This window comes from Cydia splendana, chromosome 20, assembly GCF_910591565.1.
Source record: "Cydia splendana chromosome 20, ilCydSple1.2, whole genome shotgun sequence".
In the NCBI taxonomy this organism is placed as follows: domain Eukaryota; kingdom Metazoa; phylum Arthropoda; class Insecta; order Lepidoptera; family Tortricidae; genus Cydia; species Cydia splendana.
The window spans coordinates 13,168,562-13,193,987 of NC_085979.1; the positions used below are offsets into that span (position 1 = coordinate 13,168,562).

The 25,426-nt window shown below is 40.0% G+C and overlaps 1 protein-coding gene across 1 annotated transcript in view; it reads right to left on the reverse strand.

Annotated features, from left to right (window-relative positions):
- Positions 1-10,067: 10,067 nt before the first annotated feature.
- Positions 10,068-25,426, reverse strand: part of LOC134800584 (uncharacterized) — a 167,748-nt gene continuing 152,389 nt past the window's right edge. Inside the window, exons 19-23 of the mRNA XM_063773074.1 lie at positions 17,704-17,817; positions 14,862-14,970; positions 12,021-12,122; positions 11,279-11,542; positions 10,068-10,647 (exon numbers count right to left, since the gene is read on the reverse strand). Coding sequence (XP_063629144.1) covers positions 10,263-10,647; positions 11,279-11,542; positions 12,021-12,122; positions 14,862-14,970; positions 17,704-17,817 — 974 coding nt within the window. The 3' untranslated portion in view covers positions 10,068-10,262. The remainder of the gene's footprint in view (positions 10,648-11,278; positions 11,543-12,020; positions 12,123-14,861; positions 14,971-17,703; positions 17,818-25,426) is intronic.

Here is a 25,426-nt window from a genome sequence, read left to right on the forward strand (position 1 = left end):
CGTTGCGTTCGCTACGAAGCGTCAGCATTGGCATCTTATCTACGGGGCCTGGCCATTGATTTTCGCTGAACCTATCAGTTGGGTTTCCAATGTTTCCATTGGATCCGTAGCGAATATGACACCTTATATATTAATGCTTTAATCGGGCAACAGCGTCATCCATATATTTCTTGAGAATATAAAATTCCGACGTGTCCAAGGCCCCAACGCTTTCTGTTCTCTTTGACGGCGCAGCAACTAGTACCATTTCTCTCTCCTTGCTCTTTTAACAATGCCGTTTGTCAAAAAAGGACAACCATACTGTTGACAGGATGGACTTCAAATCCAAGTGTCCCCTTTTTAGGTAGACCCAGGATGTGCATGTGTGCGTAAAAACGTATATATATGTGTGCTCTTTTAGGGATGTAAAAAGTCGATTTTAATCATGTTATATATCGATAAACGCTACACAGCGGAACGAAATAGCGATTAATTCGATTAATTGAAGCTTCAATATCTTCGTTAAACATAAACATAATTGAAATGCTAATGGATAATGAATATATTATAATATAATAAAATAATTCAATTATTGCGGAACACCTATTTTAGTAGGTATTTATGTATTTTAATTAAACATCTGAACTTTCCCTTGATTCCCTGCTGGGGCGTGACTATAAAATTGTGATCTGATAACCACAATAAAGAATAACAGCGTTTTTGTTCATTTTAGGTATCGTTAAACCTTTGAAGTAAAATTAAAATTGCAAGAAATGTCGATAGTTTATCGATATGACTTTATCGACATGGCTACAGCAAGGTGGGCCACATTGTTAATCGTACACTAAACAAAAGTGGTCCCACTGACAGCTCGCTTGGAAGGTATCTCTGTATATTATTATATCTATGGACGTGTCGGAAGCCGGTGTTGCTCGAAGAGTAAATATGTACAGTCAAGTGTACAAATATGGGTGTAGACAACTTACCTTCTCAAAAATATGTCCCATAGTTCTTAATTCGCTGACATAAGAGTTACAGGACATATTTTTGAGATGATTTGTGCACCAACATTGTTACACTTGATTGTAAGTACATAGATTAACCATGTTTTCAGATTGGCTTTAGATGGATAATTTTAGGTAGGACAAATTTTCCCGACTTTTACTTAGCCTTGTCTTTGAAGTTCACGAAGTCATACGAAGTCCCGCAATCTTCTCAGTCTGCTGATGCTCCAGTGGGTACCTATACTCTGTATCTTTAGGTATTTAAATAAAAGTAAACAAATAATTTGTACATTTTCGGGTAGTTATAACATTTATTGGTTAACCAACCAAATACAAACCCGCCTGGATCTGTCACTGAACGACCTGGCTTTAACCTACATTATTTGATCGTGTACTGTTTTCATCTACCCTCGACTGGCTTTAGGAGCCATTTAAGGGTAGATTTTATTTACTCTTTTTTAAATACCTAAAGATACAGACTATAGGTATTAGCTTGCAGCCACGCATCGACGGTGTACAGCCACCTGCAATAATATGTTACACAACGAAGGCCGCAAAAATATCTGACGCGATCTTATTTGTAGAGCCATAAGAGCGTGTCACATAACTATTTTTGCGGTCTTCGAAGAATAGGTAACATACTATTGCAGGTGACTGTACCTATCTATAGGACTTTTTACACTGTTCGGCTTCACACTGAACTAATTTCTAAGTATTTGGATGTATAGTCTGTAGATTCGTAACAGACCCCGAACTGCTAATCCTTTGTCTATACCACACTTACTACTTACCTGCAAAAAGGGTCTTAATTATTCTAATTGGCACATGCGCGCGGGCTAGTCCAACGCTCAAAAAACCAGTGCAGGTGCGCTCTCCGATAACGCGCCTTCGTTACGCATCTGGATGACACATTTTAGACTAGTTCGACTCGCCAGCACTCAGTAACCGTAGAGAATTACACGACCCTTTTTTTTTACAGGTAGAGGTACGTGCGGTTTTACTTAACGATAGACAAAGGATTAGCGGCTCGGGGCCAGTTACAAATCTAAAAACTATACTCATAATCATAACGAAGTAGGCAGGGCACCACTCTTTTTTAACACATTCAATACCACTAAGTGCTTACTGGGTTACGCTCGTAGCGCGTAGCCACGGTTTCGTCGTATGTAGCGCGTAGTCGCTACGAACAGTGTACCCGACAGTCGGGTTCTTGGTGTTAATGTGTTAATTGATCTAGAGGAAAATTATATTAAGATTCATTGATTGTTTAAGGACTTTAAGGTGTGTAAATTCTAAAATAAATTCATGCTTCAAAATGGACACCGATGTAGATGATGCTGTACCTACATCTTTGTAATTCGGTAGGTAATAGCTAGGGTATTTGACTGTATTTAAAATAAATTATTTCACACTATATATGAAATAAATCACAAGAAGATTAATAGAGAAACGTATAGGTACAGCAGTTATTTTTAGACACAATATATATTTTAAAACCCCTATAAAACTATAAAGAGTAGGTGATTTGATTGTGACGTCACATGCTAGTGTTTCATATGTGACGTTCCACGGGAAAAGGTACCTTATGAGGGTTTCTAATTTCGGAGATATGAAATGTTTTGTAAAGAGGTGAAAAAATTCTCAATTTTTTTTATTGTGTGATCTGAAACCTTAATGCGTAACGTTTGTTTACCTGTTTTTATTTTTGTTATAAGTTAGTTATAAGCCTAGTAATGTCGTCTCAGAGTTTAGTAGAAAAGGTACCTTATGGAAAAAAGATTGAAAATTCCCAAAAAAACTAGTCAATACGGGAAAAGAAGTTTGGTAGAGAACTGTATTAGCATTCTGCAAAACTAATTTGATAATTTCAGTTCTGGTTGGGGCGCCTCGCAAATATTATAACCGTACATAGACCGACATCACAAATCCAAGTAGCCTGCTATTATACCAAAGTTACTCTCGTCAAGTCTTTCTTAACTAGAATAATCTTCATTTGGTTTGGTCGCATGCAGTAAATCAGCCATTGGTTTGCTGAAAAATGCCAATACCCGACGCATTACCTTATGGAATATCTGAGGTCATTGAACCTCAATGCCGCTTATCTTCAATAGCAACCGAAATATATTATTGATAAGAAATAGACGATTTATACCAAGTTAACCCCAAAATATTATTAGTTTATCCTAACTGTTCCATCATCATCATCATGCCTCATCATGTAACTTAATCACAAGGTACCTTTTCATTACATACAAATTATTGGTCTTTTTTAAGATTATTATGACGAAGAACTAATTAAATTTGGGGCAGTTTAATGTAAATTAATATTTTCTATTCATAAAAGATAAACTGTAATATGATTGATATTTTGTAGTGATGTATTATTAGATTTATTTCCATAAGGTACCTTTTCGTAAATGTATGGAGCAAATACTGTTATTGTTATGTAAGTTTAAAGTGGCATAAGGGGTTAAATATAGTATTTAGTTGGGGTTTTAGGATTTATTTCATTTGAATGACAGAATTTCTTTCATATGTGCTCAGAAAAATTGATTGTGTGTCACATTAAAAGTAAAAATATTCAATTTTGTGATTTTATATGAAAAAGTCAGAAAATACATTTTCACCTCTAAATCGGTATTGTTTTTTGCTTAAACTGTCTGTCAGTGTCGTTTTCTAATAGATAAAATTTAAATCTTGAGAGCTCATTGCAATCAATCGTGAAAATGAAATAAAACTTTATTTTCAAGAGATTGGTTAGTATACACATAAATCAGTCGATATCAAAAGTTTCTATTTGCATTACAGAACAAGTCGCAATATTTTTTAAATCTCAGATATATAAGGTATTATTATTTGTAGTCAACTATGTAACTTACTTCAGGAACATAGTTTTTTAGGCGGCTAAACTTAAAACTTCTCTATCGTAAAGTTGCTCATTTCACAACATTATTTTCAAAAAATCATATCTCTGTAACTACGCAACCTAGAAGGTTGATCTTTTGTGTTATCGATAGCTTATCTATTGTAGATTACTGGGGTATGCATAACTCCATACCCACCATAAGGTACCTTTGACCGTGGGACGTCACATATAAATTCCATAGTAGCAAAATCGTTTTGACCTTAGAGCATTTAGTAACTGGAGATGTCATCGCTGTCTTTTTCTTTACGAAACAGTCTGCCGATTTTTGCGGGGGAGGGGACGTCAAATGTATTGCTATTTCTACATGATTTATACGTAATCGTACGTACAAATATCCATTTCAGTCCATACAAAAGTTTGCACAATTGTGCAAGTTTTTCGGCAGAGGGGTAAGCTCTTGGCCACTCCAGTTATTAATTGCTCTAAGGTTTTGACAGATCTAAAAAATAAACTGATTTGACTAGTAGTCAAATACCCTATTCTGGTTGGCAATAGGTGACATTGTAACAAGACAGTTCCCACGAAACATCGCGCTGCACTGCGCCATCTACTTCAGCTGTCACACTCGAGGGTACAATTTTAGTTAGACTTTACCCCCCTTATTCATAAACGTTTACTAAAGTTGACAAGCCGATAATAATCGTTTGTCCCTTTCCAACGTATTGGTATGATGGAAAGGGACAAACGATGATTATTGGCTTGCTAACTTTAATAAACGTTTATGAATAAGGGGGTGGTTACATCTCTACCACTATAAATAACTCGTTGCTACAGAGGCGTAGCGGCGTAGCATAGCACACGCCGCTACGACAGCTACGAAGCGCGTAGCGGTACAGTCACCTGCAATAATGTTACAACGAAGGCCGCAAAAATATCGGACACGATTTTATTTATGGAGCCATAAAGGCCCCAGTACACAATAGGCCATCGCCGGCCATTCCAAGGGACGCATTTATGCGTTAGAGGGAGCAAGTGATATTGCTATCTCATTCTACGGCATGGCTGCGTCCCTTGGAGTGGCCGGCGATGGCTTATTGTGTACTGGGGCCTTAAGAGCGTGTCACATATTTTTGCGGCCTTCGAAGAGTAAAATATAGCAGGTGACTGTACTACATCACAAACATCGTCAGAAGAGTTTTTAGATGTGTAGTAGGTACCTAAGGTAAGTTAATAGAGTCAGTCTAAGCTAACTCTGCACCGTGTTTGATAGCACAGTGTGCAAGAGTATTTTAAACGTCATAATTTCATAATTTTCATAGAAGTTTGACGTTTATATGATAAACACTTCCAAACTCTGTGTTATCAAATACGGCGCAGTGATTCTATCTCATAGTAGGTATTAATTTCATAGCGCTCATCTCACCAATAGAAATGTGAATGGAAGTCGTCGCCTTTAGACGTGGTTTATCCGCACTGAAAAGGTTGATAAACGTGTTTTTTACAAGTAGGCCCTTGTATAACAAGTAGGTAGTTTAACAACGGTTTCTTCGTCTAGCCCAGCGGTCGGAAACCTTTTAGCAGCCAAGGTTGTTAATGAAGTTGACGCGGGCCGCACTTTGTTAATATATGAATTTAATTACCTATATTTAGGACATTGTCGTTTGTCAATATTACATATAATAGCCAGGGAGGCTCGCGGGCCGCAAGTAAGAGGTTCGGGGACAGCATGCGGCCCGCGGGCCGCCTGTTGCCGACCGCTGGCTAGCCTAGGAAAATCAAAATGTTATGTCTAAATTAAATCAAAAGCAAAATAAAATTGATGATACGAAGTTTTAACCTTTTCGTAAAACAAGTTGTGTCAAAAGTGTATGGTGACACTTTTATTACTGTCTGTACTTCTCATTTGCATGTCTATCAAGTACCTTCTACTTCAATCAAGTACTTACTTTCAAGGATATAAGACACATTCGTCAGATTCCTTTTTCGTCAGGATGAATTTTAGCCTATTTTTTGTCTGACGAAAACGGACTTTTGGGTCAAATTCCGCTTTCGTCGGGATAAATTATATCTGTTTTTTTTTTCGACTAAAGCGGAATCTAATATTTAACTGGCAATACATTGTGTAGCTGTATTTACGGAAATGTGATTTTATATAGAGACTAGCTGACCCGGTGAACTTTCGTGTCACCTATCTATAGTATATGTCTCCTTTTGGCACGTCACGGATTAGCCTGGCCCCACACGCTCGGAATTTTCCGTACGGAATGACATGTGCAAGCGAGACAGCACCATGCATTTGTAGAGCGACGTCCCGTTCCCACCTGTCATTCCGTGCGGCAAATATATAAGTGGGGTCCCATACAACAAACGTGATTTATTGCCACTTTTTGCGTAATGGTACGGAACCCTTCTTGCGCGAGTGCGACTCGCACTTGGCCGGTTTTTTTTCAATCCTGTTGGCACCTCAGACAGTGGGGAGACACTCCTGACTTCGGGCAAACTCGGCTCAGCATTGCTCCGAGCAATTATTAGGGTTGGCACCACTTGACGTCCTTTTGTATGCATGACCACAGATAAGATAATGACTTGAATTTTGACAACCCTAAATAGCCGAGAGGGATAGCATGATTCGTCCCTGAATCGCTGTCAAACTGTCACTGGTGGAAGTATCACAGGATAATTCCAAATCTTTCACACCAAAGTTTTTTCTATCCAAAGAGGAATCCCGTTTTCGTCCGAAAAAAAATAGGCTATAATTTATCCTGACGAAAAAGGAATCTGACGAATGTGTCTTATATCCTTTCAAGATAGACCCCTTTCTAATGAGTCGAAACTTTTCGTATTTTTCTGTCGAGAAGTTGTTTTCGTTACCTTCAGACTGTATCATCAGATCATCGCCATCTCATCAGTCGATATTTTCTCTGCGCTGTTTGGTAATATACCTAATCATACCTTCTGATACTTACTTTTATTCGGTTTTGGAGTCAATACCCGTACCGTACCATGTAGTTGTAGATGGTAATCTATACTTTAACTTGTTCTAGTGTGAAGTTATTCTACCATAGTTCCTACCATAGTTCCTACCATAGTCCCTTCTTCATATTGCACTAGGCCCTAGTGCAATATGAAGAAGAAGGGACTCGTATCAATTTTATATAATAGACTATGGTATCGTCTTGGGTCGTCCCATTCGTTTTTCGTCAAGTTCTTAAAATAGTCCTATTCTGCTTTCGTCACTCATTCTACATTCGTCACAATCGTCGTCTTTCAATGTAGAATGAGTGACGAAAGCAGAATAGGACTAATTTAAGAACTTGACGAAAAACGAATGAGACGACCCAAGACGATACCTAGAGTATTTATCAGCACAAAAATATAAACAATGAGTCTTCAAGAAATGTATGATTACTTTATTTTTATACAGTTACAAATACTCATTTATACAAATCTAAAACTGTATTTCTATTAGCTTCCTCTCAAAATCTAAGTACGTAAACGTGTCATATGTAACCCCATCTAAAACTGCTTGAAAATCATGTAGACGCAACACCAAAGAAGAATCCACCAACAAACCCAACAGAGTAACAGCTGTTCCTCCTCACGAAGGCGACGACAGCATCCGCTATATCTTGACTCTGCCGGACACCCTCCTTCACCCTTTCCCAGTTCACATGAATGTACCCCCACTCACACGCAAAATGGAGAAGCAATACCCCCCCACCCAGACCGAAAGCTGCTATCTTCCCTACCCTCATAACAGCACCCCCTGTCATCCACCCACATAATGTCCCGAGAGCTAAATTCCGGCTAGAACGATTCTTGGAAATCTTCTCTAGAGTAATGTCGAAGTAGGATTTGTCCTTAGGCTCTTCATAGGTAAGTTTGGACACGTCTCGTAAGTCCGGGATCGGTCTGGACATGGGGCATCGTCTACTAATGAGTTTTAAGTACACAATTGCTCTTACGATTTGTTTAGGGGGCACGGAAATTGTTTGGTTAAAAATGACGAAGTAAATTGTGTAGCTTTGTTTTGATCGATTTGACAGGTGTCACTTGGACAAAGAGTAGAGGATTTATCACTTATGCTTGGTGTTGATAAAGGTTTTATTTTACTTAGCGCGGTCAGACCGGTCGGACTCTTTATTGACCGAGATTTTCAACAAAGAGAGTGAATATTACACGAAACACTGCGTAGGGGGCGCTACTACCACAATCCATCAAATGGAAAATTTAGATTTTCGCGTTTCCCGGTAGGCCCTTGTAACCTCTTGAACGCCACAGACGGCAATTGACGTCAACGCAAAATCGTGACAACGTCGCCAAAGACGGCATTTGACGTCGATCATTTTTTGATGAAAAAACTACTGAAAAACACCCCACTTTTAGGTTGGCATTATTTATTCACAAAACTAAATTTTACCCCCGTGGCGTCAGTGGCACAGCAAATGGATGCGCCGTTTGGCGTTCAAAAGGTTAACAAACCGCCTTGATGCATCAATATCATATTTTATTGTCTGCGAAAACTTGCCAAAAAACAGTTTTTAAGGCACAGTATGTATAAGTTACTCTATGGTTAACTAGCTAGCTTAGTGCTGCATTCTAGCGGCAGAATATTGCAGTAATACCCCCTATTAAGCAAAGGTCTCCGTTTCAGCTTTGACAACAATGCTTCCGTATGTCCGGGAGTACTTCTCTACAGGACGCATTTCTCAACCGATTCTCGTGAAATTTTCTGAGCGAGCAACTAAGTAATCGGTGAAAGCGAGTCAAATGCATCAATGCTACCCGTTCATGCTATTGAATTTGTAACTTAAAACTAGATGTCGCCTCTTTTATATCTGTTTTAACCAAGTTTTCTAGAACTTAAATCTGTACCATCAGCCGCAAAAGTGCATGGCGACTTTATCAATTTATGCATTCATAATTTCTCCATGCAAGTTCGCAGCTCACTGTAATACAATGTAGTATTATAGTAGATCGCCTCTTGATACTCCAAGATTCATTATGTTATTTCACACGTTCAGTAAATGCGGTGATCAAAAGACAAACTTAGGGCTCGTTTACCCTGGACACCACATTCGACAGTTGAAAGGCTACATTTTGCATGAATCTATCAGCTGACGAGTGCGTTAATCAATCTAGCATATATTAACGTCCCCTAACTTTGGCCATAGCAATATGAGAGGTAGACCAAGAAAAGCGATTCTGATAACCCACGCAGTGCAAGTGTTATTTATACGTCATAATTTCATACAAGTTTGACGTTTAAAATTACACTTGCACTGTGTGGGCTATCAAAATCGCTGCAGACTTTTCTCGGTCTGACTCTACCTACTGTCAAAGCAATCTGACCCTTCCAGTAATTCACTTCTTGTCATACACAAGGGCGCGAAAAGTAGTGCAAAATTAGGTTGCCGCAGTTTTGATAGGTGGCGCAAATGACATTGTGCAGGTTCTACACTTTAGAGTATGTGCGGAAAGAGAAGATACGTAGAATGTAGTGTATCCCATACATTACACGACTCTTGCCTTTCCGCACATACTCAATGTGATAACTAAATAATGGCTTTAGAACTGTCAAAACGGAGGCAACATTATTTTGCACTATTTAGTATTTACCCGTCTTAGTATTTTTCATTTGTGCTTTTAGTTTGTTTTATAAGTATCTCAAGCATCACGTATTTCTTGCATTTGTTAACCTTTTCGACGCCGTGTCAAACACAAAAGCTTTCACTCGGACGCCACGTCACCGAAGTGTCTAAACTGAAATTGAACTTGATGCATATTCACGTAGGTCTATGTTGCTCTGTGGTCTGTGACCGATTAATCGGTCTATGGTGTTGAACTTGCGGTGCGGATATATGTATCGGTAATTGGCGTCCAAAAGGTTAATATGCTTGTTGTTGTTAATGTTTTCTTGTGCCATCTTTCTAGTTATTATCATGTATATTTTCTTTCTCAACGAAGAAAAAGTAATTGTATTAGTTATATGCCATTTTCCGTTAATATGTGTAAGAAAATAACGGAGCTATTGAAAATTAAACCTTGAAACGTAGCTCAGTATCGCCGTCGGTTCCTTTCACCTATATGCAACACACAGCACATACTAACTACATGCGTTAACTTCAAGCTCGGGGAGGGAAAGGAGGGAAAAAAATAAAAATAAACTACCCCCGAAACGCCTCTCGAGAAACGCCTCGGGGACTAGCATGCACACGTCAATTCCATTGAATGTATTTCAATAAAATCGCTTTACCACTTCTCGTTAGGTATTGTCCGTATAATATCTACCTATTAAATATACTATTTACAAGACGGCCGTCTAAATGCTGCGAGCGATAAAAAAACGATCTGAAAAATATTGAACACCTATTAGGGGCTAGAATTAAAGATAACTATCTATTCGGCGGCGGTCACACCGCGGCGGCGGCGGCGGCGGCGGAGGCGGGCTTGGGAGCGGGCGGCTCCTCACCTTTGTCCTCCGCGGCCGGCTGAGCGGGGTCCGGGGCCGCCGCGGGGGTGGGGACAGGCGCGGGGGAGGCCGGCTTCACGTCGGGCGGCGGCCGCGGCTCGTACGGCCCGGGGTAGGGCCGGTACGGTCGGTACAGCAGCGGCGGCGGCAGCAGCGCGCGCGGCAGCGAGTACACCGGCGGCGGCAGGAGGTGGTGGTGCGGGTGTAGCGCGGCCAGTCTCTGCTCGTCTCGTAGCGCCTCTCTCGCTCGGCTCTCCTTCTCCCGTTGTTGTCGCTCGCGCTCCCTTTGTTCTTTTTCTCGTTGCTCGCGTTCTCTTTCCCGTTCCCTGAAATGTGATAGACGATCGTGTTATTATTGTACACTTATACGCAACTTCGTTTGGCTCCATAGGACGCGCATGAGCAAATATTTAACCTGCCAAACATTTCGAAACTTGAGAATCGTTTACATAATCTGCGAAAAAGTTTTCAAAGTTGATATTGAATTATAATCATACGCCTTTTAAGTACCTAAATCTGTTTTTGTAGTAATTGTTAAAATTTACTCAGGCTCAAGTAAAAAAAAATGTCTTTATAAATTTCAAGAGAAACACAATTGGTCCATTATTTTTTTTTATCTAATCCCAAATCACTAAGTTAAAAGTTGAAGCCGCTGTTTTGAAATTCAAGCTGAATATCATACTACCTAACCTCGGTGCCTAAAAAACTTAAAAAGTAAGTACTAAAATTACGACTAATACGTCAGGTCATGTTTGCTCAAATTATTGACAGCTTTCACGACTAAATAGAATAACGATCATCCTAGAATCCAATTAGCAAATTCTGCAGCAACCTCAAAAATCAACTTGTGAAAACTTGCGTAAAATGGAAAATTGGTGTTAATTGATCCCAAATCAATTACCACCAACTGTCTGAGACCGCGTAAGCAATACAAAGGTTTGACTTGTCCAAACTCACCGTTCTCTTTCCCTTTCCCGCTGTAGCTGCAGATCTCGCTCCCGCTCCCGCTCGTCATGCAGGTGATGCGCGGGCGGCGCATGCGGTGCGTGCTGCGCGTGCTGCGCGTGCGCGGCGTGCGGCGTGTGCGGCGTGTGCGGCGCGGGCGGCACGAGCGGCAGGTGCGGCGCGATGGGCGGGTACAGCGCGTACGGCGGGAGCCAGCCCACGCCCACGCCGCCGCGGAACACCCGCTCCAGGTACATTTGTTCTTCTGCTGCTAATCTGGGGACGATACACGATACAGCTGACTGCGAGAACACTGCAAATGTTTACACATTATCAGTATGATGTTAATTTTCTTTGAAGTCCAGCCAAAGTTCATTTGAAAATACTGCACGGAAATCTTCCGTTCTGTTCATCTGCATGCTATCGTTTGAAAGCGATGTTCTTAGAGATTCGCTACTCAAAGAAGAACTTGAGTGAGGAATCTCTATTTCCACTTGCGTCTGGAATCTGACTACGTTATTCATAAACGCGTTACTGGCCTGAATTAGCTATGAATCGTTTGTCATTTTGACTTATGTATTTGTAACAAAGGGATAAAACAATTAACTAAATCAGAACATAATTTAACTAAATCAGACCCGTAAAGTATTATGAATAAGGGGGTAAAGCGATATCTCAGGCAAGTAAAAACAAATAATGCTGTCACTTCCCAAGAGGCTGGCAGAGGAAGTTGAACAATAATAATGAAGCATACCTATACTGAAGCGCGGCGCTGGAGTAGAGTCCGGGGTGCGCGTACGGCGCGTAGGCCGCGGGCTCCAGCAGCGGGAACGACGCCGCCGCCGGGTGCGCCAGCCTGCAACCACACAACACAACACTAGATATTGTGCTTTAGTCTGCTTGAAGCTAATTGCACCAACCACACTGACGGACTTTAACGCTGCGACAGTGTCTCGCGCACGAGACAGACTACCTGTCTTTTTGTAACTGAGCTGTGTTTTTGTTATAGTTTCGCGCGCGAGATACTTTGCCCGATTCGAACTTTAAGATACGTCAAATATTACGACTAGATAAGATATGGATTAGATATGTCAGTGTCAAAAGTGACGTTTCTTCAAACAAAAACGTCAGTTTTGACACAGACAAATCTAAACTATATCGTATCTAGTCGTAATGTTTGACGTTCGAATGGGGCCGACTGACGTGTGCTATGGCTACCATCACATCACAGTCACTCAGCACCTCAACAGTGAGCGTTGAAAAGTGTTATGAAAAGTCCCACACGATAATATATTGCGAACTTTATAACGGTGACAGACGGGTTGGAGTAACCGGCATAAAAAGTCGGTAAGGGGACGGATTCGATTCAACCGATATCCTATTCCGCGAATGTCATTGCAAGCACGTCGCCTTGACATGATTCAATACCACCTGGACTGCAGGCAACTCAATTTAGGAATTGACGTTAGGATGGATTGCGATTTAATAAGTTTAGGGTTAACGTTCTGTGACACCGAATCAACGAATGCTGTGTTATGGTCTCGCCTTCGCCAGATTGCGTAGATAGCTATATAGCACATTTTAGAAACATTCTTAAATTTAAAATTATCATTTGACTTCCTTGAATTATTCAGAGAAGTGTATAAGTTTCTCTGCACTGGCCCAGCTTTATACTTTGGCCTGGCGTCTGCATTTCCGAGTAGGGCATTAAAACTTTCAAGGGTTTACACAGGCTCGAATAAAGTTATCTCTCTTGTTCCCGCAAGAATCAGGGTTTTAAAGTCACTATTTTTATGCAATATTCATATGGAAGCTGTTGCAGTTTGATTTTTTTATGATTTCACATATTTTGTGCACCAACACTTTAAGCATTAGACTTATGGTGGAATGGAAGATACTGCCTTCTGGAACTAATGCTGCCATTTAGAATTCATCATATCATCACAGAATAAATAATAGTACTAGGTAAGAAGACTCACTCTCTAACAAAACGCGTCTGTTACGATCAGCACAGATATGGCCGCTAGGTGGCGACAGCGCCACGCGCGGCTTATGGCAAACCCCAAAATTGGGGCCGAACGGATGTACTTTTAGCTACCTGTAGCAAAGCGACGAAATCGCGGAGTGAGCCACGCCTGATATCATGTCCTAAGAATGAATAGCAACCTGTGTAAATCCTGATTCCTGACTGCCTTATAATTATTATTAGGAGACCGTACACATTTAATTCTTAATAAGAAATGCCATTTTAGGGCAATTCGCTTCAGCCCAGTCTTCAATACCATACGGCGCGACTTCTATTGCGTCTAATGACCGAAACTAAATGGATGGTGTTTAGCAAAAATGAGTCATCCCACATCCATTTTGCAATAAAATGTCAACTCTAAGCGTTAATTTTTTGAGTTGACATCTTATTGAAAAATTTATGTGGGTTGACACATTATTGCTTAACAGCATCCAAATGCACCTTAGCAAGGCTAGCGTGCAACTCAGGCGGAAGAGCAGTGCGTGTTCAGTGTTCACGTCCCGCTGATATACTTGCGTTGATTTTCCCGCGCGATAAAAATGCAATCACATGTCACGCGGGCAACCATTAGAGACTAGATACTTCAGCTTTACAATACGCTTACAGCGTCAGATTGTATGTAGACTTCCAAAGAACGTGAGACTGTTGCTGTACGCAGCGTACTAACGTCTGGGCCACCTAACGCACGCTCCGAGCGTGCACGCTCGACGCTGACGCTGACCGCTATAGGGTTACTGCTATACTAATTGGCCACTCCTAACAAATCAGAAAGAAACAAGCCAAGTGAAGCTTTATTGTTAAGAGTGACCAATAACTACCTATAGCAGTCACCCTACATTGTTTACAACAAAGCATAGCGATCGGCGTAAGTGTCGAGCGTGCACGCTCGTGTAAAGCCTAAAGGTGGGATCAGACGGTTCACTCGAATGAATGTTCACTTGAGTGAATGATTCATTTTTCATTCATTGCATGTTCACACGGTGCTGGTGTTATATTATACACTTTTCATTTCCTTTCACTATGGCGTCGAAGGAAGTTGTGCGTCTTTGATTAATTTTATTTGTGGTCATTTAATAAAATAAGATGTTAACAAGCAAAACGCAAACGCAAACGTCGACGGTGGTGGGTGCGAGTTTTGAATACATTGGGAACACTAGGTAGTCATTGAAGATCCTGAATTGTATCGCAATCATTTGCGGATGAATTTAAGTAATTTTGAAGAACTTCTACTATTGGTTGCATCACCCATGGCAGCATGGTTCCATTTCTAAGAAGTCCAGGTACTACCTACTACCCATAGGATTCGAGAAAAATATGCAAAATTGGTATGAACAATCACTCTGTGTTCACACTGTTCATTTTTTTCATTCGGAGTGCGAGTGAAAGATGCCGAATGAAAATATCCAACACTGTTGGATCACTTCACTAATGAATAAATTTTTCACTTTTGGTTCATTTTGTGTTCACACGTCTCACTTTGAGTGAAAGATGAATAATGAAACACGAAAATGAACACAAAATGAACCGTCTGATTTCACCTTTACAATAGTAAAAACTGTGTGTACTCACCGGTCATCAGGCCTGTAGGGCTGGAACCCGCTGGTGGGGAGGTGGTGGGGGGAGGCGCGCTTGGCGGGCGCCGCGGGCGGCGGCTTCTCCTTCTCGCGCTCGGCCGAGCCTGCAACCTTCCACGGTCAAACACACGCTCGCCACGAACACTACTCGCTCTTATGTCGAGGCCACAAAAACGCTCCGGGCGTTTTCGCTACACGCTTGCCGGCAGCATCGAGCGCTACACATTACAACTTTTGGAACAACTATTTTTTTTTTATATTAATGTAGTCACACTACTAAATATAATCCGGCCTTCACCAGTGGAGGGCTTCGTCACTTTTTCATTAATATATGACAACTATTTCAGTTTACGCTATACATTTTGTTGGGTAAACTATACTAATGTCGGCCATTCAACGTTCTTTTAAAGCAGCAGTGAATGATTTTCCTATAAAAATAGGTGTCAACGACTGTCGTGTCGATCGTGTCGTTAACCCTATATCGTACAGAAGTAGTGAATAATCATTTACCATCGTATTTTCACGGAAACGCACGAACGTGTAATGCTATTTCAACCAGTCTCAGTACAAAAAGTACTGAGGTTGACTGAAGTAGCATGACAAATAGGTACGAACGTTTCCGAAAAAATACGATAGCGATTACCACATCTGTAGTCGACGCTGCCAGCTTCAGCGTTGAGCGAATTCGCTCGGAGCGGGTTTTCGTGGCCTTCAGGATTGACTAACAGAACCACACTTTTATGATTACTCGTAGGACTTTACGAAACTAAAACATGAGTGAAAGTAAAAAATACCTCTATTTTTGTGTTTATTTTTCTTGTTGGGCATTATCTTAACCAAAGTGCCATATATTATGTGTAAGCCGCGACCGCGAGGATACAAAGACGGTAGTCGCGTTTCGAAGAACATTTCGTCAAAACATATGAATCCTCAGTTAGAAACATAAAGCCTGTTTGTGAAAAATACAGCACATTATAATAAGCTAATAAATTATTTACGTAGTAAAATAAGAATATAAGACATGATTTTCTGAACCACTGCGATGCATTTTTGTTTGTAGTTATTCAATAAAAGTGTGGTAAATGAATAAGAGCGAATTGTGTTAACGTAGCTAATACATTTCATTTTACAATAAAACAATTACAAGGACTTACAATGGACTTGTTTAACAACATACGAATTACAGAAGGATATTTTAGAATGAACAAAGAGAAGTTATACGTTATGTTCTTAAAGATTTGCGTTATTATTAGGATTGCATGTAATTATTGACACAGCAAAAGCGACGGTCTCGAGCGTTTAGCTTAGAAACCAAAAATGATTTATTATGTCCGGCTGACCAGACGTTCTCCTCTTACCTCTACAGTGCCCTGTTTATCAAAAGCTTGCAACTTGTAATACAAGTGGAAGTCCCTTTTTGACAGCTTTTGTTAGAAAGGGACTTCCACTTGTATTACAAGTTACAAGCTTTTGATAAACAGGGACCAGGGTCGCAATTCTCAACAGATTCTTGTGAACTTTTGTGCTTAACATTTACAGCTCATAGAGCTACTAGTATCAATAGTATAATACTTATTTGATTTCAGAGAATCATTAGTTAACCTTTTGTAAGTGTTTTACTTTGTTCAATCTTTACAACAATGTGCAGATATTATATAATACAGATACATAGATTGAGTCGTATTTTAGTCAGTATCGAAATACTTAGGTCCCTAACGCGAAGTAGTCAACGATACAAAACCCAACAAGTGTGAGTTCGCACATTGAATGTGTAGAGAAATAAAACAAAAGAGGGAAATCAGGGAATGCTGGCCCTTTCGCACCCCGTTTTGGGACTATTATAATTTAAGGTTCATTTATAATCCCTAAAAATCCCTTTAAAATCCCTTATGCCCCAAACAGTGACGAGGGATTTCCATGTACAAAAAAATTGACTTAAGAATTCATTAAATAAACTAGATAAATATTTCAAAGTAATAAACTATAATCGTCCCAGGACAGTTTGTAAAGTACTGTTTTGATATAAGCCATCATAATTATGACTACAACGATTTTGATCAATATCAAACAAATCAAACTTTACAAGCGGTATTTCTTTTGGTTGCTAGTTTCATCAGAATCAATGATCATTTAATTTGAGCTCAAAGTATGTACTCGTACAGCCAAGGATTATATGTGAAACAAGCAACACAACAGATAAGCCAACGTAACTCCCTATATCTCGATACACCGCAAAATTTCTTGAATATCTGTTTCACACCGCCAAATATGTATGCAAAATTCTCTAGGTTAATTCCGAACGATCATATAATATTTTAGATACAAAGTCTCATCGTTCATAATAATAGAACCGGCTGAGGTTCACACAGAGCAAATCGTTACCTCTGTATTAGCTGAAAGAAGTATAAATGCAGATATACCTATCCACAATGGGATACTAGTTGGGAAGAAAATATAGGAGGTTACAGCAAATTGCAAAAAACTTATCTCCAGCTCCATCTCTCTAGCATTATTGAATTTACCAACTTAAGTTCGCGGCAGGTCTTGTAAGGAGCAACTTGCCATATCGCCCACCTGAAGGCCTACCGCAAAAAAACCAGAATCGAAATTTTGTCATCTTTCTATCGCTCTTGCATATATTCGAGTGATAGAGAGGCAGATAAAGAAATTCAGATTGTCGTGGCAGGGCCGCCTCAGTAAACTCCTTTTAGAAGATCGGTACGGTACACCATGTGTGAATTGGATATTCTGTCAATTCGGCGTCTAGTCAGTAAGGTGTCACGTGAGCTCAGGGCTAGGGCCAGCAGGTAGGGTAGATGCTACAGCTAGCGACTCACCGTCCTTGGAGTCGGGCCCGGCGTTCTTGGCGAGCGTGCGGAGCGCGGCCGCGAACGGCCCGCCCTTGTTTGGCGTTAGCTCCGTACGCTTCGCTATTTTGTTCGCGCTGCCACCTGGAAAGAAAGAAACTGGAGGTTAACATTATTTATTTAACGAGACTACACAAGTAACAGTAAACTATAAATAAACTTAAATATAATACAAAGTACTAAAAAACGTCCCCCAAGTCACTGCCGATGGGCAGTGTGCCCAGAACAGAAGGTTGGCCACATTGCCCACGTTGGATGGCAAAATCCTTTCAGCAAAATACTGGCCAGCCCTCTGGTCACCTGTGGCGTCTATACGGCGCGTCGGTAGGTCCTTATAGAGCCGACGCGCGCTTGGTTCCCCTCGGGGGGGTCAGAGTTGTGTTGATAATGTTGGCTGGTTTTCATGTTTTTATATAGCAGTTAGTGTTGAAAGAAGATTACTGTTGAAGTGTCTCAATATAATTCTTACTGCTATGATGGCACTTTTAATAAACACTATGGATTAAGTAAAGTAACTATCAAGTTCGCGACGTTAGATGTAGAGGGTCACCGGCGTCACCGCTATGCGCTCTTGCAACGTTAGCAATAAATTCACGACGTATAATATATAGGTATGTAGGTAACTCAAGAATGAACTCTGTATGGACAATTTCAATTTCGGCGAATAAAAATTAAAACAGGCTGGTGTAGACAGATAATTCAATAGACAGATAAAACAAGTAGGTAAATCCCATACCATGACGAAAACCCACGAAATGTACTTAACTACCGCTTATGAATTTCCAAATGGCAAACCACAGCAACAGGTGTACTCCACCACACACACAATTATCATATTCCCGTCCGTGTGAACAGGCCAACCCTCCTACTGTCCGGCTTTAAGGACCACTCAAACGGACACGTGCTCAAAAGCAAACAGGAACACACCGAATAACTGGCATCTAGTTATAATGCTGTGGTAACTGCTTAAATTCATGCGAATAAAGTTCAAACTTAAACAAACGAAATCAAAATACAGAGTGTGAGAGCAATCCGGCTCGGAGGACCATCCAAAAATGATTTATTTGAACAGAGCTAATATCCACACCACCACAAAGCTATAGCGTAATCAATCAAGTTATACAAAATACAATCTACGTTCAAGAGAATAATGTTTGAATTCCGAACAAATAACCACCGTGCTACGGTCACGTCCGAGTTTCCCTTTGCCCCCGGCAGTGTCGATGACAGTTTAATTTCGTAACAGTTATAAAAAAATATGGCGGCACCGTCAAACGGAGGCGGTTATTAAAAATCCCATTGTGTGGAACCCTTCGCAATTATGTTCACACTTTGTTGGTCCGTCCAGCCGGCAGCGGGGGCTTGAGCGGAAGCGGGGAGTTTTATCAATAGTAATTGTAACTACCTACAATGTGTTTGCGTGTGTACAATTAGTCTACTGTGTGCGGTTGCTTCGTATAGTCGATTAATAGTGTATATTTATACAAAACCGTTCAGATGCAAAGTGCTGCTGAGTGTATAAATTCAGTTTAACATAACGGCTTTGTAACATTTCTTCGTCTAATGTGGATACACAGTAATTCTGATGCAATTAAACTTTTCTGTTCTGTTCTGAGATGTTGACATAGTGATCCAAAAGACTCGAGCCTTTGGAGCTCGTTTTTTAGGGCTCGCCTCATCTCTTGAAGCCTAAAAGGCTAAAAGCCTATTTAGCTCTTTAGCCCCCGAGCCTAGTTCTATTTAAGAGCCTAGACTCTTGGGGCTAATAACCTTATTAGGCCTCTAAAAAAAAGCCTATTTAGCTCTTTAGCCCCCGAGCCTAGTTCTATTTAAGATCCTAAACTCTTGGGGCTAATAACCTTATTAAGCCCCAAGAGTCTAGGCTCTTAAATAGAATTAGGCTCGGGGGCTAAAGAGCTAAATAGCCTTTTAGGAGTCAAGAGATGAGGCGAGCCCTAAAAAAAGAGCTAAAAGGCTCGAGTCCTTTGGATCACTAGTTGACAGCCATACAAGACAACACGACGGCACAATATGTTTTATAAGATCGGATCATCTGAGTCTATATTATATTTCTACAGATCGCAATCCTTATGCCTCAATTTTAACTACGTACGGAATCCAGACAGCCAAACCAATGTCAGTACAAGGTAGTTTCAACATTTCTCTATCCAAATCTCCGGCGTGATTTTACCAAAGTACCGCAAAGTCTAAATGACCTCGCCTTCTGCAACTGTGTCCAGCGTGATTCCATAATGTATCGTCCTTTGGACTCGTCGCCAGTAGACAGACAGACCACAACCTTACCCTCTAGGGCAAGTACCGGTGACGCGCGGCTAATGGAGCCAGCCCGGCGGCGGTTTAAACATTCATCGCCCACGCCCGAGCCGGTAATTGAACGCTTATTGTGTTACATTTACAGGTTATGTACACGTAAATACGAGAGAGAAATGTTTAATATTGGATTTTGAAAGAAACATAATGGTAGGGTGCGGTCGAAGGGAAAATAACAAGGCCGAAGCTTATTTTTGACTGGATTTTCTTAAAGACTAGTAGTAGCCTAGTGGTGCTCAGTTGGCACGAAAGGCAAGTCGGTAGGTTGCTCCAAAAAATGGGTCAAAGGAAAAAGGAAAGGTTACAAATATTTTGTTTTCTAAAACTTATTGGTTAACGAACGAACGAAACATAAGGTCACGTTCGAAACGTCAGTCCATAATAATAAGCGTATGTGTACGCGATTAAGTCCCGCTTCAGTTTTAAAATGATAACTTATTGCTTTTATTTATATTAGTTATTAATACACCAGAAGTTACAACTTTTTTGTTAAGGACAAAGCTCCACAAAACTACATTTAGTTTGACTGAGGAGTCTCACTATACTATACTTAATTAAATTTAAATATACCTTCAAACGAGCAATTCTTGTTATTTATTCGGGGATCTCGGAAACGGCTCTAACGATTTCGATGAAATTTTGCTATATGGGGGTTTTCGGGGGCGATAAATCGATCTAGCTAGGTCTTATCTCTGGGAAAACGCGCATTTTTGAGTTTTTATATGTTTCCCGAGCAAAGCTCGGTCTCCCAGATATTTAAATTTAAATATTATAATAGGCTTACATTGGGAGTTATAATGCTTACATTGCGCTCGTTGCTTCCTCACATAAACAAATATACCTACCTATGAGAGCGAAATGCACTGACAGAATGAATTGCTCGAAAGGAAGGATCCTTCATGAGTATAACTCGTAAATTAGGTTACCTTTATAAAGTACGAGTTGAAGCAGCAGAAGGGTTGAAGTGTAGCTGGAATAAATAACGATGCCGTTCGTCTAGCAGGTAAATATGCAATGAAGTCATTTGTAGCCTGCCCGCCGCTCGGCTGAACACCGGGAGGAGGCGGTATATGGATCGCATCATTTTTAGGGTTCCGTACCCAAAGGGTAATAACGGGACCCTATTACTAAGACTCCACTGTCCGTCCGTCTGTCTGTCCATCTGTCTGTCACCAGGCTGTATTTCATGAACCGTGATAGCTAGACAGTTAAAATTTTCACAGATGATGAATTTCTGTTGCCGCTATAACAAAAAGTACGGAGTCCTCGGTGGGCGAGTCCGACTCGCACTTGTCCGGTTTTTATATGAATTATTTTTATAATAGTAGACAGTCTGAGCTAACTCTGCACCGTGTTTGATAGCATTGTTATTATAAACGTCATAATTTCATAGAAGTTTGACGTTTATTATAACAATTTCCACACTGTGCTTTCAAATACGATGCAGAGTTAGCTTAGCCTGACTTTGGATATGTGCTATTTCTGACCCTACTTTGGCAATTATTGATAACTGATTTGGACACATTTTTAAGTTTATTTAAGGGTGGTATTCCATCTGTCCAATATCTTGTGTCAATATCAATAATGCTATTGCGTCTCATTCTCTCATTAAGCAAAATGTGAGACAAAATACACATTCGACAGGTGGAATACCACCCTAAGCCATACATAGAATATAACAGAGCAAGGTCATAATAATCGGCATTACTCGTACAGTCGCCATCAGATATATCGAACCGGCCAAGGTGCTCACAAATATCTGATAACGCCTCTATTGTCAGGGCGTTAGAGTGCGTGTTTAGATATTTATGAACACCTCGTCCGACCCGATATATCTGATGGCGACTGTAAAACTCGTCAAGAAAGCCATATTTTATTACAAATAGAATCGCTCGCGTGACCATGTGTGCCAGTTAACTCGAACAATATTATGAATAGTTAAGGGGAAACATGTGTTAGCGATACGTTCACACAAAAAACTATTTAGGTTTCTTTCTCGACAGTTACCTTCTTCATAATTGAAGAAACTTGAATTTGTTTACATAAAGGTACCTACTGTACTTACACAGTAAAAAAAATATTTCATTATTGTGTTATAGGTACTTAATTTTTGTTTGAAGAGGAATATACAATAAGAAAAAAACATTCGTAATTAATTCACTAATAAAACATAAATAAAATAAATAGAGTTAAAGCAGAATGACATAGCAACACCACCAGTCATTTTAGAAAAAATATTAAGATTCAGTTTTGGAAGAAGAAACAGTCGAGAACCGTTTAGTTTATTAAAATTGGCGAAACGCTAGCTCATATTTCCCCTTAATCCACAGGTTCTTACGATCACTAGCAATAAAGAAATATGAGTGGCTGAATTACAAATTTTATACGACATTTTTCAATGCAGTGACCATAAAACTAAATGATATTAACGTGAAGGCTATACTTTATAACAATAGGTAGGGCTATTTGTGGTTAATGACTAATTATTGATTATTACGATGAAATGTTATTCCTGAAAACGCAAGGGTAATTAAAATAGGTAATAAGCGAAGTAAAATATATTGGTTAAGATAAAACCTATTATCTAAAAGAGCAATTCTTGTTTATTTATATATATTATGGATCTCGCAAACTGCTCCAACGATTTCGATGAAATTACTTATATGGGGGTTTTCCGGGGCGATAAATGTAGCTAAGTCATATCCCTGGGAAAACGCGCATTTTTTAGTTTTTATATGTTTTTCGAGCAAAGCTCGGTCTACCAGATATTTACCGTGATATGGCGTGGTGTAGTTACGTGTTGCGTACCCTAAATTTGTTACATTTTAGTTGGTGTAAGCATGTGCATGTAAGTACATTACGTTACTGAATTCGGAGACCAAAGCAGAGCTGTTCTAGCCCATCTTGTATAATGAATAAAATAACACGACACATCTCCGCCAGCCGTATGTATAGGTAATTTGTATTTATTGTACGATGTCACATTCTCGAATTGACATTAAAGAGACTTAAACATTTCCAACTGAAAATGCAGTGAACTGAAACTTATGAAATTCGGACGTTTTAATGTTATTCAACGAAGCTCCGTGCGATGCAAATGAAACACGGGAATGTTCGGTTAGCGAAAAATTTAATATCTGTAAAAATAGCACGGAATATAGAACAGCGAGCTGGAAAGTGCATACTCACTTTATATTTATGATTAATTTATACAACCTTATGCTGGTTCGTATGTGCCTTGACTAACTCGTTGGCGATTAAAATGACAATTCCAGAAAGCAAAGATAGATGTAGACACCTGGCGTGAACACGCGATCCCTGTGTTACCCACAATTATCCACAGATGGGCCCGATATGACCGCTGTTAGGAGAGGCACTTCAGCGTGAAATTTCGGTTAGACATTTTTTTACCAATAAGACAAAACGAGATATCTATGTATAGAAAATAGACATCCAGTTTCGCTGGTATAAATGGGAAGAATGCTGATTAGTGATGGTCAATAGAAGCATAACAGATGACGCTGTAGGTCTTGACCGTTGAAGAAGTGAAAGCAAAACTTGCTGAGGTCTGAGATAGTGGCAGAAAGAAGTTGCAACCTAGTCTACCAGTCCCAAGATAGAGTCAACACAAGCACCAATAAAGAGCGTTCGCAAACAGCAGTTTTTTGCCTGCGTCCACAACACAAAGTGCCGGTTAAAAATGTTTATTTTACAGTGTGAGGTGTGTATAGTATTGTTGGTCTGTGGGTCTGTGTTACGTCCGTTCCATTGTCGAGGTGTACCCGTCATCGGTGGGACCCGCCTCATTAACCCCGCAGCTGACAAATTGTTTGGTTCCGCCCCGGCGCACTTTGTACTCGGGGGTTAGTATATATTCAAACGTAACTTAGGCAGTTGTCAAACTGAATACAAGTCACTTGGCATGGCACTTCTCCCATCGTATCTTTAAGGAACTCGATACCTTACTATAGGAAGACATACAGATATTCGATACAGGTTTGTAAGAAGCTGACTTTGCATCAATCGAAGTGGAAGTAGCTTCTACTATTAAAAAGTAACTGAAGTTACCATGCACCACAAGTTCTGCAAACAGAGGCTGTTTCGTAATAATTAAGGCTGCCTTTTCACTGAGGAGGAGATGAGCGGAGACTTGCGGAAATCAAGCAATAGAAGAAAGAAGAAGAAGAAGAATTACATTTATATTAACGCCACAACATAGTACATGAAAAAAAAGAAAAGCATGCAGACATAAAAGACATTTGGATGCTAAAATAGGATCCCCACTCAGCATAATGCCGCGGCAAACCGTGGCGCTGGTTTTCTGCGGGGACCTGACTTAATCTAAAGTTGATGGCGACACGTACGTCAACGACACACAAATAGAATCAATAGAATTGATTGTCTTCACCGCTCCGCTGGATTACAACCTCAGTGGATATGCAGCATAACAAGTGCCGTTTTCATTGAGTAGCTAAGATATTTACGCAACGCCCTGACGAACAACACAAAGATCAACGTTAAAAATGGTAACGGCGGTTGCCATAGAAAACTGACCAATTTTTTATAAGTACAAGCAAAACTAAAACGAACTACGATGACGCTGACGGGAGGTGCAACTGCTCATTAACGAGTTGAGGTTAACCCCTCGCCGGTTCAGTCCCACCTCATTTGTACCGCAGCTGACAAATTTGTACGGTTCCGCTCCACCGCGCTTTTTTGGGGTTACACATGTAACTATTTTAAATTGAGACTAAACACACACGCATGTGGTTTAGGGGTAAAAAAACTGAGTTTAAATAAGGACAAAATTCTCAATTTGATAATCAATCAATCAATCATTTATTTATTTCTTTGTATAGGTAATAATAATAATATAATGTCTATTTCAAGAAAAGCCTTTCAGTACGTACGTATGTACATATATTTATGAAGTCGGTTAAAAAATGAAGAGAAATGTTAGAACAAGGCCGGAAACGACAAAGTTCCCAGAATCGGTAGTCTACAAAATGAATTGTTAATATTAAAGCAACAAGAGACATTTATTAAATTTCAAGAGAATCTGCTGAATGCTCTCGCTTTCGTAATACTGTTTAATTAATTTCGACTTCAAATAGGTTTCACCGGTTTCACGAGAAATACCTAAGAATGATCAATGTTGTGATAGGATTAAACGACAACGATTTTGACGAGTATAAAAATAAATTCAGACGCGACTAAAACTAATTCTAAATAATATCCTCAAAGCAATTCCTAGCTACATTTCAAATTATAGCACCACTCATTGACGGCAGAAGGAATTAGTAAATTGTAGTGTAGAGTTCCTTATTGTATGTCATGCGCATATAGTAACCCACAATGCAGT